A 14220-nucleotide genomic window follows, 5' to 3' on the forward strand; every position below is an offset into this window, starting at 1 on the left:
TCCTTAAATGAGATCATTCTGGTGGAAATATTTCTGCGTGGATTATTCTTTGCTTGGTATCGTTCTATCGTTCGCAAAAGAAATTTTTCGGGATCGTTGCTCGCCTTTGAACGAAGCTTGTTGAAAATTATTGAGAAACGATTTTCTTCAAGAGTTTCCAGCGACTTTTTCCGCGACAAGGTATTAAAAGAAAGAAGTCGAGATGTTTACAACGGTTCGAAGGGGAAAAGATTTCCTTAAAGACGATCGTTATAACATCACAGAAACGAATCGATGTTTTTTTTCTTTTTTTTTTTTTAAACAGACAGGTAAATTAACGATTCATCACGATTTAATAACCGTTTCGCTGAAACATCTTGCCCACTTCACGCAACCCGTCTTGAAATCACGGAAATTTAATCGTTTGCTGATTTTACTCAACGCGAAAGCTGTTCTCGAAGGAGATAAAAGAAGGAGATCAAGGAGAATGAAAGGGATGCATTTAGGTTGGCTCCTCGGGGAAACTACTTAGCCGAGTGATTCTATAGTTGCAGCGCTAAGAGGAATTGATTTCTAAGAGATTTCCATTTGAAGGAATTCAAAATGATTTAAGAACTTGCCAGCTAATGGAAACCTTCTTGATAAAAATATAGGATCATGAATTTTCTTCCTTTTAAAGATATTTTTGTCATAGGGACAATTTTTATTTGTGATAGGGACAATCTTCTGTTATTTATAAATCTAATCTATTTTAATTAATAAATTAAGATTCCATTCTTCCCTTTTAGAAATTACTATTTTCAAATGTTTTCCCATTTTGTGGAGAATTTATATTGGGCTTATAATCGAATTAACATTAAAATCTAAAATGTATAAATTTAAAATAAAAAGATAAAAATGAATTTAAATGTATTAAAAATGAATAAAAATGAATTAAATCTATGTAATATTAAAGATAGTTATTCATCGAAGTTTAAATAAAAAATTGATTCTATTTTAATTCTAATAGTAGTGCAAAAATTATGAAGAATGTGATGAAATATTATTTTCTACAATTTTATCAAGTATTTCAATCATAAATGAAAATTTATAATTTTATCTACAAATATCATATAACTGATACTAACAACTAATGACAAGTATCACTCCACTATACATAATATATCTAATCGTATCTCAATCGCACTCATTGTCTCATCACTTAATTGGAATTTTAATCTAAATTATGAGGGGTGTATTTATACGCAGATGTACTTTCATATATTACAATAAAAAAAAATTTACGATCAACAATCGAAACAGCAACGGTGAGTTATTGAAATATTTTTTAAATTGTTTACTTTGTAGTGTTCGATGAACTGCGTCTTATTGGTCGGACCAATATTGCGCGAGACATTTAATGGGGCTAGATAAAATTTTTTCGCGTTGCTTGCTGCGAGAAACAATCGAACATACGGAAAAGAACGTTAAAAAATGACATAACGCAATGTTGTAAGCGATACAATTTGCTTAATGTACGCAGGATGACCCAGGGTGGTTAATTATTCGATTTTATTTCGTTACACGTTCTACCATCAAGCACTCCGTTTTCGAAGCTTTTAAAATTTCGAACTCGTCCCCGCGTTAATTGACGACCGGCTCAAATGCAATTTTCCGCGTGAAAATACGAAGGTTGCTCCACTTTCACACGCGTACAATTCTCGTATCTCGCGCTATCCCACTCTACATTTACTGATCGTATTCGTAAACATTTGAACGCTCCCTGTAAAAATCGATATTGTTAATAATAAAAATGTATTGTTAAATTTGAATTCTGGGAATAATTGTTACAAGACACGAGAACAATAAAATATTAAGAAGAGAATATTAAGAATCACTTATTAATATTTTTTTTCTCTCTTCTTTTGTTAAAATATAACTTTGCAATGGTTGAAAAATAGAACGAAATATTCAAGTCTCCTTTTTTTTTTCTCAATTTCTATGTTACAAAAAATATTCCCAGGTAAAAACAGGTGAGCAATTCTCACTTCCTCGAATAAATTTCCCGTTCAAAACAAAAATTCTAACTAATTATTGAAACTACGTATTACGAAATAATAACTCAAAATACAAAGACCCAAAAGAAATTGATTCGTTCAACAATAATAACAAGAATAATCAATTCTCATAAAGAAATCGAAAGCAAGTATATCACGCTTAGAATATCCTCCCTTTATAAAATTCCCTGTTGAAAGATCATCTGGAGAGGAAAAAGAGAAAGAAAGAAGGAAGGGGAAGGGAGGCAGTTCTTCCGGGTTTAAAAATATTTCGAAGATATGCGAGGCACTTTATCCTCTGGGTGGAAAAAAGAGGATGCGCGAGATAGAACACTTGCCCTCGTTTCCAGCCAATCTATCATACGCTCGAGGACAATGGAAAATGCACCTGGTCCGCTTCAGCCGATCCGCACACACGAGTGTGTGTGTGTGTGTGTGTGTGTATGGTGCACGTGGGGGACAGATAGGGGGGTCGTGTCTCGCGAGAGAAACGAGCTCTTAGCCGAAACAGGAGCCAAAGCTGAACGTTTGCCTCTTTATGAGAGTCTCGATCATCCACCCCCCATGAATATACAGGGCAGCCATGGATGCTTGCTTTCGATACGTAAGAAGAGTATCGAAAGAGGACTGTATACCATATCCTTCGAAAATAGGGAAAGGAATAAATTTAAATATCGCAGGTTCTTTGATATGTTAACAAGGATAGTCGAAGAACGACCAATGGATGAGCCGAGAAAACGGAATTCTTTGATACTGATTTCTTTTTTCCCTTCTTTTCTTTTTTTTTTATTTCATCCCTTGAGAATCGTACTTCATAATATAATACCTTCTCTCTCTCCTTTTTTGTATCTTTTTTAATTTTTTTTCTTTCTTCTCCATTCTTTAAGTTTTGTTAAATTGAAAATGAGTAGAACTTATTTCGAATTTGAATACTGTTTAAAAGAAACAAATCGTGTGCAAAGTATATTTATTTGACAAAATAATATATCCATGCATCCAATCAAATGCAAATATATGATGTGAAAATCGAACGTGACACGTATACAATACCTAACGCAAATGTCATTCATCCAAACGCCTTTCGATTCTTTCCCCCTTTCTCTCTTTCACCCTGTTATTTCATTGTAACTTTTCCTCTTCGACCACGTACGAGACGATATATGTTTTCTGGAGCATTACACAGCCCACCTGCGCACGCGGGCTCTATGCAAATCCCATTGTAGAGGAACTCGTAGAGGTTCTTCCTTGCCCCTATCACGATATTTCTTCCGCGCGACATTGTTTCAACCCTTCCCCATCTCCGATTCCAACCGGAAGATCGTCAGTTGTTTAATCGTGAAATTAATGGCGGCGCCGCGAGTGCGGCGAGGAGCTCATTGTAACTTTGAGATTTCGAGCCAAATAAATTTTCCAACCGGAACGAAACTTATGCGTATTTGTACACAATCGCTGGTGGATTGAAAATTTGCTCGAAACATAGACAGTATATGCAATGTGATTGTCTGTTCAGATGATATTGGTTCGAAAATTTTCCAATCTATTTTATTTTTAATTTATAAATATTTATTGTGTAATTATAAAGTAAGAACTTTAAAGATTAAGATAAATATAAAAGTTGAAAGAAGAAAGTTGATTAAAATTTATTAAATTAAAAACTAATGAAGATACAAAAATATTGAAGAATATAACTCCTATTATAATATGAATACATATGTTTATGTTAGAAAAAAAAGTAACTTTTTATTTAAATGATTATTAATAAATAAATAATAAGAGCTTCGTCGTATTTTAAGAGATTTTGTGAGCACTTTAATATTTGAATTGTCAGAGGAAATGCAAGAGTTTTTGCGTCTTTGTACGATACGCAAATGTTCATGGTATTTATATGTCTGGCTAAAAACAGACTAAGCTACTTAAGCGATTACTGTTTCAATAGTATGGCAGTTATATTTATCAGATAGTCAATATGCATAATTTGCAATTGTAATTAACGAAATACGAACATTTTAGTGATATTCCTATATTTATTATAAGTAATTATAATTAATTAATTGTTAGAATAATCATATTAATTATTAGTAATATTATTCATATAATTGTACTCGATTAAAATTATAAAAAAATTTTCCAAATGTTTCACAATCTAAAATTTTCTAAAGAAAAATATTAAACTGTGAAATTCAAAAATTTTCCAATTTTCCACGTTTCTAAAATCTTGTAAATCGACAAATCACAACATCCGTTAAAATTATACAAAATTTCCGAACTCGCTACTACTACAGTTTGTACTCTCGTTTAAACAAGTTGTATAAATCACCACCTGTCAACATGCTCAACGAAACTCGCGTGAAAAGCGTAAATACCATGCAATGAATAAACCGGCGTAAATTATACGAAGGATATAAAATAGAATATAAAACTAGAGACCTATTTAACCGAACTTATATTTCGTGAATGAAAGTGCATTGAAAGTGGTGCGCCACACCATAAACACTGGTCGCACCGTTAATCCGGTCGATGTCATTCGCAGGCTCAAGCTGTTCTAATTAAAATGGAGAAAACAACGGGTTTACAGTGAATAAGGGGAGAATTAGGTCGAGCTCGTTTTTAAAACCACGATATTCCTATCTAACGATGCTTCCATTTATTAAACGTCTACTGTTCGCATCCTATACGCTCGCTTGTAATTTATTTTTTTATTTATTTCTTTTTTTTTTTCGAAATACCTTTCTTTACCTTCTTCCTATGTTCTAAAGGTTCTTATCAATGTTGGCTGCGGCATAACTGAATCGCTACGACGTTTCACTATTCACGTTCTCATCGAGAATAATTCGAAATACCGCTGTTCGGTTGTTCTTTAACGTTTCCACGTTTATAATTGCGCGTTTTGTCTTCGAACGATTTAAAAGAGGAAAGCGGTTCGTGGAAAATGGTGAATGGATTCGAGGTTAATTTGAATTATACTGAGAATGAAAGAAATTCTATCTTCTTTGGTTCGTATTTCTATACAGAACTATGTCGTTACTTTTATTTATCATTATTGTTTTCTATTTCATTGCTTTTCACTTAGACGTAGTAATTCAGAATAATAAATTTATGTTAGAATAAAAAATCTTATCTAAATATAATAGCTTTTTATTTTCTTTATTTATTTCTTTTTTTCAACATATAAACATGAAGCAATAAATCAACGTGTACCAACATTTTGTATATCACTGATCTAAATGTCTCCTAGGTTCTCTCCTAACGAGAAAATCGCTCTATATCACGTACAAATCCGTTCGTGTACCGTGTACCATTCCTCCCCTGGCACTCTTCCATAAACTTATTACCCCGACTTAAAAGCTCATTCACTCCCACCATAAGAATTCATTACACCATGCCCATAATTCATACTTAATTACAATACACAACCACAAGCGTGGCATGGTAACAACTTCCTTCCAAAACATAAATACCAATTTATTTCCCCGTGGAACCGCCCCTTTCATCAATCATAATAGTTGCTCGCCAACTAATTCCCGCGCTCGCCCTTAAAAACTCATCCCCATTTTCAAATTTCTCTCTTCCCCTCCTTCGTTACACCGCCTTCTAATCTCGACCTATCTATTATTTATATCGATCCGTGCGCGGATATGGCCTATTTCTGTGAAACACAGCGTGTCAGGAAACGCCAGTTTCGAAAGTTTCGCGTGAAAAACACGTGGTAGGAGGAGGGGGTGTCTCGTAGGACTCGTTTTGGTGGGTAGAGGAGGTTTCGTAAACTGGCAATGTACCGGTAGCATAGCAGTTGCTAGCTCCATCTAAATATTTAAAGAGAGGGGGGGAAAGTTTCTCCCATCCTCAAGAGCCCATACGCGAAAGGATATTCGAGACAGGGTGGGAGGGAGAGACTTTGCTTAGGGTTGATTCTTGGATTTCTTTTTTTTTTTTTTTTGTTTTTCTCGAGGTTGTGTTCGCAACACACAGTCTCGGGGCAATTGTTTCTTTTTCTTGCTCGGTTTCTTCCTCTCCCGCCTCTTCTTATTTCCTCTCATCTCTATACGAGCTCGCGTAGCCTTGTTCTTAGTATACACCGACAGTCGAGAAGGATGTTCATTCGTTGCACGTCAGAATCTTGGACGTGTCCCGACTTTTTCCTTCTCTTTCTCACCACCTACTCTTCCCCTTCCCGTACTTTATCCTTGACTGATGAAACTCGAGCGAATGCTTAAGAGAAATGTTTGTTCTTTGAGGTAAGAAAATACGATTGTTAAGTGGTGTTAATTTGTAACTCGTTGAAAGGGAACTGTGTATCTGTTGATGAAGTTTCGTTATGAGAATCGGTTACGTAAAATTAAATTAAATTGCATTATTTATTCTTTTCTTTCTTTCTTTTTCTTTTTCTTTTGACTGGATAGTAAATTATTGATGGAAAAAATATTTTGCGTTCATACAATCGATTAAAAGATATTGTAATTTTTAATTATTTTAATATTGAAATATTTATTAAATTTCTTATTATTATCAGTTGTTATTAAACTGCACAAAGAAAAAGGAAATTGCTATGCTTCGTTTATAAAATATAAGTAATTTTACTGAATTAAGAATATAAAAGAGATTAAATAAATATTTAGATTATATATGTTATATTCAGGTTTAAAATATGTATAGTAAAATTAATTAATCATAGAAATATGTCATTAAACAATGTTTTAAATTTTAGACATTTTTAATTCGTTTGATGATAATTTTATTTGAAAATTTAATATCTATTAACTTAAAATAAAATATAAAGGCAACATGAAACACATTAAATAATTATATGCAATATATATAATTATTAATAATATAACTAGATTACTTCTTGTACATCCAATATTTTTCGATACACAAATACACGAGAAAATTATTTATTTACATTATTTGCACGATGATTCACAGAATTCCAATTACATTCCAAAGAAAAGATTTTTTAGTGTCGAAACATTCTCGATTTTCCATCCGCAATATCGTCATTATATTTTTAATATTTTCTAGTTTTTGTTTCTTTTCTCTGTCAAAAGATTCTCAATCAACGCTGTACATCAAAGAACAATGAATCGACGTGTACGCGTTTGTGCGAAATTCCAATTACCTACTTTTGAAATCTTGCCAGCCACGTATATGTTTGCTCGGCTTTTAATCATGTTACGATTTTATAACTCGATCGTTCTATTGGCTTCGAGGTCGGCCTTGTACGCCGGGTAAATTAGCTTTCATTCTATCTACCGGATCGATAAGCAATCGTGAATTATCGTTCATTATTGGTATTATCGCAAATAAGTCGTAACTTGGTATTTCGAAGGATAAATTGAAGTTACAGACGATCTTCGTATAGCGAGTTAAAATTATTTAAAGCAACATAGGATAGCCGCATATCGAACCGATCTCGTTTACCATGTCTTCTGTGAAATTAGTTTCGAGATATTTGCTCCCAATTGGAACACAATTTTCCATTTCCCCGATATTGTCGTGATATTTTTCTTTTTCTCTTTTTTTTCTCGCCTCATTGTTTCTCTCCTTTTCACCTCCTCCTTTTTATGACTTTTTTTTTTGTGATTGCTCCATTGTCGTTCGATTCTTTTTTCCCCTGACTTCATTATTTTCCATTTTTCACCGTCCAGGTGAAAGAACATTGATCGTCAATAGGTTCCTTATTATTATTGAAAAAAAATCTCATATAATTAGTTCTCTAGCTTTATTTATTCGAATTTAATATATATTTAATATAATAATAATTAATTTTATTCAGAAATATAATTACATAAAGTCATATTTTATTTCCAATATCTGATACAATGGAAATTTCTATCAATAATTATAATTTAACTAGTGTCTCATTTCCATAACAATGAACATCTGTTATGGAAGAAAACAAACATATAAGATATTAAGCATAATTCGAAAAATGAAATATACACATGACTGAATCTGTTTATATATGATTAGGAAGTATTATATTCGTGAAATAGTTTTGAAAGTTTCGATTCTAAAAGCCAAAACAAACATAAAAGTAAATTTGTCCCAACATACGTTTAACTTACATTTTTCCATATTAATTTTTATATTTCGATCACTAGAAATTGATTTTCCAAATGTATCTCACGAATATATTAATACTATTTTTAAACATCTTATCTACGACTTCGTATAAATGAAAAAGAAAACCATTTCTAACATCTTTCTAAAAAACTTTTCTTTCGGATACTTAAATCGGTCCTAAAATCGTTTTCGTTCAGTCGTTTCGACGAACTCTTCGCCCACTTCACGAACTTGTTCCTTCTATGGAATGGCTCCTTTAAAACACGGTTAAACGTTTCATCGAATTACTGTGTAAAACACAAAGTTTAACGACAAATCAATGGAAATTGCCTTTAAAAATAGTGATGTCATACGTTGAAAATCAATAATCACGAAGTATTAAACCGATGATGGTTCATAATCGAGAGATCGTAAAAATGTTAGCTGTTAATGAAATAATTAAACAGTTCATCGATATTTCAATATTGATAACATGCTTTTAAATAGTTTATATTTATTACAAAAAGAAAAGTTGTTCGATTCTTGTCATCGCGTGTTATAAATAATATATACTATAATATAAATAAATTGAATCGATAAAAATATTTTAAATGAATAATTAACAGCGTGACAATTGAACACGTATCTAAATCTAGAATTCAAATATTCGAAATGCTGAAATATACTTTACATATAATACAAATAATGACTTAGTTTACACAACGATCGAATGTTCATCAAGTTAATTACCTGTTTTCGAAATTCGATACAATAACTTTTATTATCGAGAGACGAAAGATTAAATTATTACTTTTGTAAATCAGCCGGGAGGGAAATTCGCTGGAAAATGGTAATTAATACATCGCGACGTAACACGGCTGGATAATTAATTAAGCTTATTTTGGAATTATGCAGTCCCTTTAATGAAATATCGGATACAATATTAAGGACAATGCTTGTCAGTTAATTTTTGATAATACATACACGTCATTAAATTTGTGCTTCTCCCTGAATCAATATGAAAATTTCTTTTATTCTTGTTTATTCCTCCGTCAATTTCTCATAATTATTTAAAGTTAAAATGAGATTTGGCATTTCATCGGAAAAATAGAGAATAATAATTATGGAGAAATAATAGTGGAATATAACAATTATGGAAGCTTCTGACGATTCATTGTGAAGCATTTAAATGATTAACAAAAGAGAGATAATAATTGAAATAGTACAACAGTTATAATTAACGAAAAGAGTAGGGAGGAATTAAAGAGGATTAACATATAGCTTTGAATAATTTTATAATCCTTTTTATAAAAGTGGCTATTTATAGAGTAATATTTAATCGAAGAAATAATTCTATTATAAAAAGCATTGAAAAAAAAAAACAAACTTCATATTTTAATACATAATATGTTAATCAATTATCAAGAAGATAGACTAATGAATGTTCGTGCAAATTAAAATGTTACATTTCATTACATTTCAATTTAACTATTATCTTTATTATACATTTTATACATACATACTTTTATATATTTTCTAAATTTTTCAGAATTTTAAATTATTTGATTTAACAATTGATCAATCTTTTGCAACAATTTTTGTTTATTACACATATTACATATACGAACGAACGAATTGTAATTTATCTCAAAGCTAATTCACGAGGAAATTCATTAAGGGATATAATTTCATTCCTAAAACTGTCATCTTACCAACCAGCCACATTCGATATCTCTGTTCTTCTTACACGCGACAAATACATTATGCGATCTCGAGACACAGTAGGTCGAAATCCTTCTAACGCAACTCATTACTGTTCGCATCGCAGGCGTGCAGAATAATGTGGCCCAAGTTTCGAGTATAATTATGTAGCGTAAGGGTAATTACACCGTGCCACGTGGGGAATTTCAAGTTTCCTGCGCTTTCGCGCATCCACGCCATAATTGTGCGCACTCGTGCATATAACACGAAAAATATATTTCGATTTGGGTTTCCTGAGGATAGAATTCCATCCGTTTATATGAAAAATTGTGAAACGAAGGATTTAAGTAATTATCGATCATTGGATTTAAGGATCAATAAAGAATATATATAAAGTGTTAATATATTCGTGAAACATCTCTATCATAAAAAAAAAAAAATGATATATTCATTCACATAATCATAGTATGGAAACTTAATTAATTTCAAAATGTGTCATTAACTCAAAAAAAAAAAAAAAAAGAAAAAATTATATTATAAAATATTATATTAAATCTTTTCGAAAACATCAAGCATTCTGTATTTTTTGTAATTTACCATAAAGTTTACGATGGCTGCTATATCATTTTTCTCATAACAGTATTTTTTGAATAACGTGAGGATTCTTATGACGAATCCACGTCACTAGGATCTCTCTCTGAAGAAGATCCCACAACCTCTAGGGTTCGTGAAACAGCGAAATTCAGCGTTGTGACACGAACCAGGATATCAAGAGGGCGGTTACAGACTCGTAAATCTTGCGGATCAGAAAATTCATTCCGCTGGGGGATTAACCAGCTGGAAGAATCAATATCGTTTCGAATCTCGCGCCATCTTCGAAATCGAACCAATCTTACGTTTTCATATTCGGTCGATTTTCACGTTTAAGAAACGTGAAAGCAAACTACTAGAATAATGAAATTACATTAATTTTTATTCTTTTATTATTTTATTATAATTTTATTATTTTATTAAGTTATGGAAGTCGAACGATATTTCAGTTTGATGTAGTTGAAATTACTGCAGATACGGTAATTGTCGCTAAGATGATCGTAATTTTTCATTGTGAGGAGAGCTAAAGTGACTGAAGTAATATCATGTTAGGTAATAAAGATGAATTTTCATTTTGAACACTTGTTCAAACTAAATTAAAATATACGAATAGTATTAGAGTAATTGGGAATAAATTCTCTTTTTTTTTCATAAAAAATTCATATTCTTTTGATAGTGTAAATGAACTGTTGAAATATTTATGCAAATGTGATGACAATGATAGAGCTTGAATTTAAATATAAATTTATCTTCTTAATAGTATAAAGAATATTTTTTATATTTTTGTGTTTTGTAATATACATCTTTGCAAAATAATAATAAATTTGAATAATTAATTATTTATACTATTATAAATTATTAATGAAAGATACTTTTAAAGGATATTGATTTTAGAGATTAAAACGAATATCCCACACACTAGATATATTGATAAATTAATAATAATTTTGTGTCTTTGTGATAATATCTAATCTTTACAAATGCAATTTATTATTTTCCATTACTCTCACAAATTATCGTATATTATCGATTTTAATCGATTTGTTTTCAAATTTATTCTCGATATTTTTCAAATATTTTTATTTATAGTCACGATTTCTCCCATACAATTTTAGGAAAAAGTCGACCGAAAAGAATGAAGACAAAACTGGAAGAAACATTGCTGGGAATATTTCTAAAATTATGCACGCGTGTGTAGACGTTCAACTCGTAGACGAAATATCTGCATATCAACGTAGTACTTGAGATTCTCCTCGTGGCACAGCATAGTTACTCGTTGCACACGGAACTTCATCCGCATTCGTGTGTGCGCGCCATCGACATCGTCGCAACCCTTTGAGTCGGTGGTTTCAACGCATGTTACCTTGAACGAAGACGTGTTCCTACCACGTTGTGTGCCATTGCCTTTTTACGCTGAGTTTCTTTCGTACGCCCCTTTCCCCCAAGATTTTTATCTTATTGTCCATGACACTTGGCATATTTGATTTCTCTGTATTTTTTCTTTCTTTTATTTTGTATTTTGATACACGGAATAAATAAGGAGATTCGTTTATAACAATTTGATATTTAACTTGTGCTTTTATTCCATGTTAAAATCAGTTCAAAGTAGTAAATCTTCTTTTATAATTGAGTTGGAATTATACTGTATTATAAAGTGATAATGAAGAGAAGTTTGAAAGGAGCACTTAAAAATTCCATTTTCAGAAAGTATAATATCACGGCCAAAGTTATTATATTGCGTGAATAATGCATTATGGAAATTTTTATTTTATCTAATGTAGAGTTATAATAAAAGTAGAGAGGATTTTATTCGATGCCAAACTATTATGAAAGCTTAGTACAATATTATAATGATTCCTACCAGTATGAAAAATACTTTTATTAATGAATAAATTTGTAATATTTCAAACATAAAAATATAACGTGTCTTACGAGTTTTTAATTATATAAAAATAAGTATTTCTTTTCTATAAATTCTATACTTTTAATCGTTATTTAGTTTTGCTTATATTAACTTATTTATAAGTTTTCATGCTAGTTTCGACGAATTTCCTTCTGTCTCACAGAGCCTCTACCTTTCTATTCCTCTCTTTCCGTCTTCTCGCGTCAGTCAGCCGATGAACTTGTCAATTTTCGTTGGCAGAACGCGTGAAACGATCGGCTGGAGTGAACTCGGTTTTACGAGGCTGCGTCGGATTGACACTTTCACGACGCAACCTTTTTCACGAGAAATATCGATGGTAGACAAGCGTGCGCTTGCCTTTCCAAGGGATAAAAAAATCTTGAAATTCAACGAATTACATTACTCTCAATATTTATATTCAATCTCCTTTTGAATTTGAGTTTCATAATTGAAAAAGTATCGTTAATCTTAATTTTTAATATAAAATATACGAAATAATGATGAAAATATACGATATGACGATCATTCCTTAGATATATTTTCTATAAAATTTTTTAATTATCCGAGAACACATCTCTTTCCATCTCCTTTGATCGATCGATAGTAATAAGCGACAATATACTAAAAGCGACATCCCTAAATCTATGACATCTCCTCAAACATAGCTCAATATAATAGCTCCTCAAAAGAAACAATCCATAACAAAAAAAGAAACTGTTATCTCGATATAAAAATTTCCATAATTGTATATTAAAAAAAAAAAAAACGATTCAATAAAGATTGAAATAAGTTTCGTCTGCGTTAAAAAGAAATTATTCACGAATTTCCACTGAGACAGTATTTAAAACGTCCCTCCGTTTATTGCCTGTTACAGTTTGGACAGAGATCAGCCGTTCACATTCCAACTGGGAGTTGGCCAAGTTATTAAAGGTTGGGACGAGGGATTGGTGGATATGTGCGTGGGCGAAAAGAGGAAGTTGACCATACCGCCGGAACTCGGATACGGAGAGAAAGGAGCCGGAAACGTAATTCCTGGAGGTAAGATTGTTTCGTATCCGAGATTCTTACGATGTTCCCTGTATCTAAAGTTTCTTCTTCTTATTATTATTATTATTTCATCGTTTCTGCCGGATAGAAATTACTTCTCCCCAAATGTTGTGATAAACAATCGTTTTGTTTACGAGTATTCGATAATAATAAGAATATTTCTTATGATCATGTGTATTCATTTTAATTTATATGAAGTATATTGGAGCACAATATTGAATATTATATTACTTTCATTTTATAAATTTTTGCAGCATATCGAATATTTAACTAAATACGATTCAATGAAAGAATATTTAATGTTAAAGATAATAATATATAATATAATTAATTTAAAATTTTCAAAGATAGAAAAATTATTAAAGGTAGATAAATTACTATAGAAAAATCATTTGATAGGATATTGATTTAGAACAAATTGTATTTAAAAAAATTTTTTTTTAAATACAATTATTGAATTAACTCTATTTTAAATCAATGCTATATATCTAAATCTAATAATAATAATATCTAAATCTAGAACTATATCGGATTACGAATTTCAAGATATTTCAATTTATAACTAACTTAAAATCTTCTAAAGATATTTACCACGGATAAAATTATCAGTTTAAATGTCAATCTAATAAATTTAATCAATGAAAAAAAAATTAATGAAAACGATTAATATCTTTATACTTATTTATTTATAAAGGATAAAGAGAGAAACAGATTTTCAGAAATACATCAACTATAATTCTAATCTAATAATATTCTATCTATCTAATCTATAAATATCAAAACTTTTCCTGTCCATTATCCATTCTATATTCCGCCAATAAAATCTCTTCCCTAAAACGTAGAAACGATCACGATCGGAGATATACATATTCGATACTAACTTTCGATTTATCTAACGTGTATTCCCATGGAAAAAATGAG

General features: G+C 31.0%; 1 protein-coding gene across 2 annotated transcripts in view; it reads left to right on the forward strand.

Annotated features, from left to right (window-relative positions):
• Positions 1–14220, forward strand: part of LOC413785 (FK506-binding protein 2) — a 101428-nt gene that overhangs the window by 78350 nt on the left and 8858 nt on the right. For both annotated transcript variants that reach the window (XM_026441387.1, XM_026441388.1), the window contains exon 2: positions 13127–13290. In XM_026441387.1, coding sequence (XP_026297172.1) covers positions 13127–13290 — 164 coding nt within the window. The remainder of the gene's footprint in view (positions 1–13126; positions 13291–14220) is intronic.

Source organism: Apis mellifera, linkage group LG6 (genome assembly GCF_003254395.2).
Source record: "Apis mellifera strain DH4 linkage group LG6, Amel_HAv3.1, whole genome shotgun sequence".
Taxonomy (NCBI): domain Eukaryota; kingdom Metazoa; phylum Arthropoda; class Insecta; order Hymenoptera; family Apidae; genus Apis; species Apis mellifera.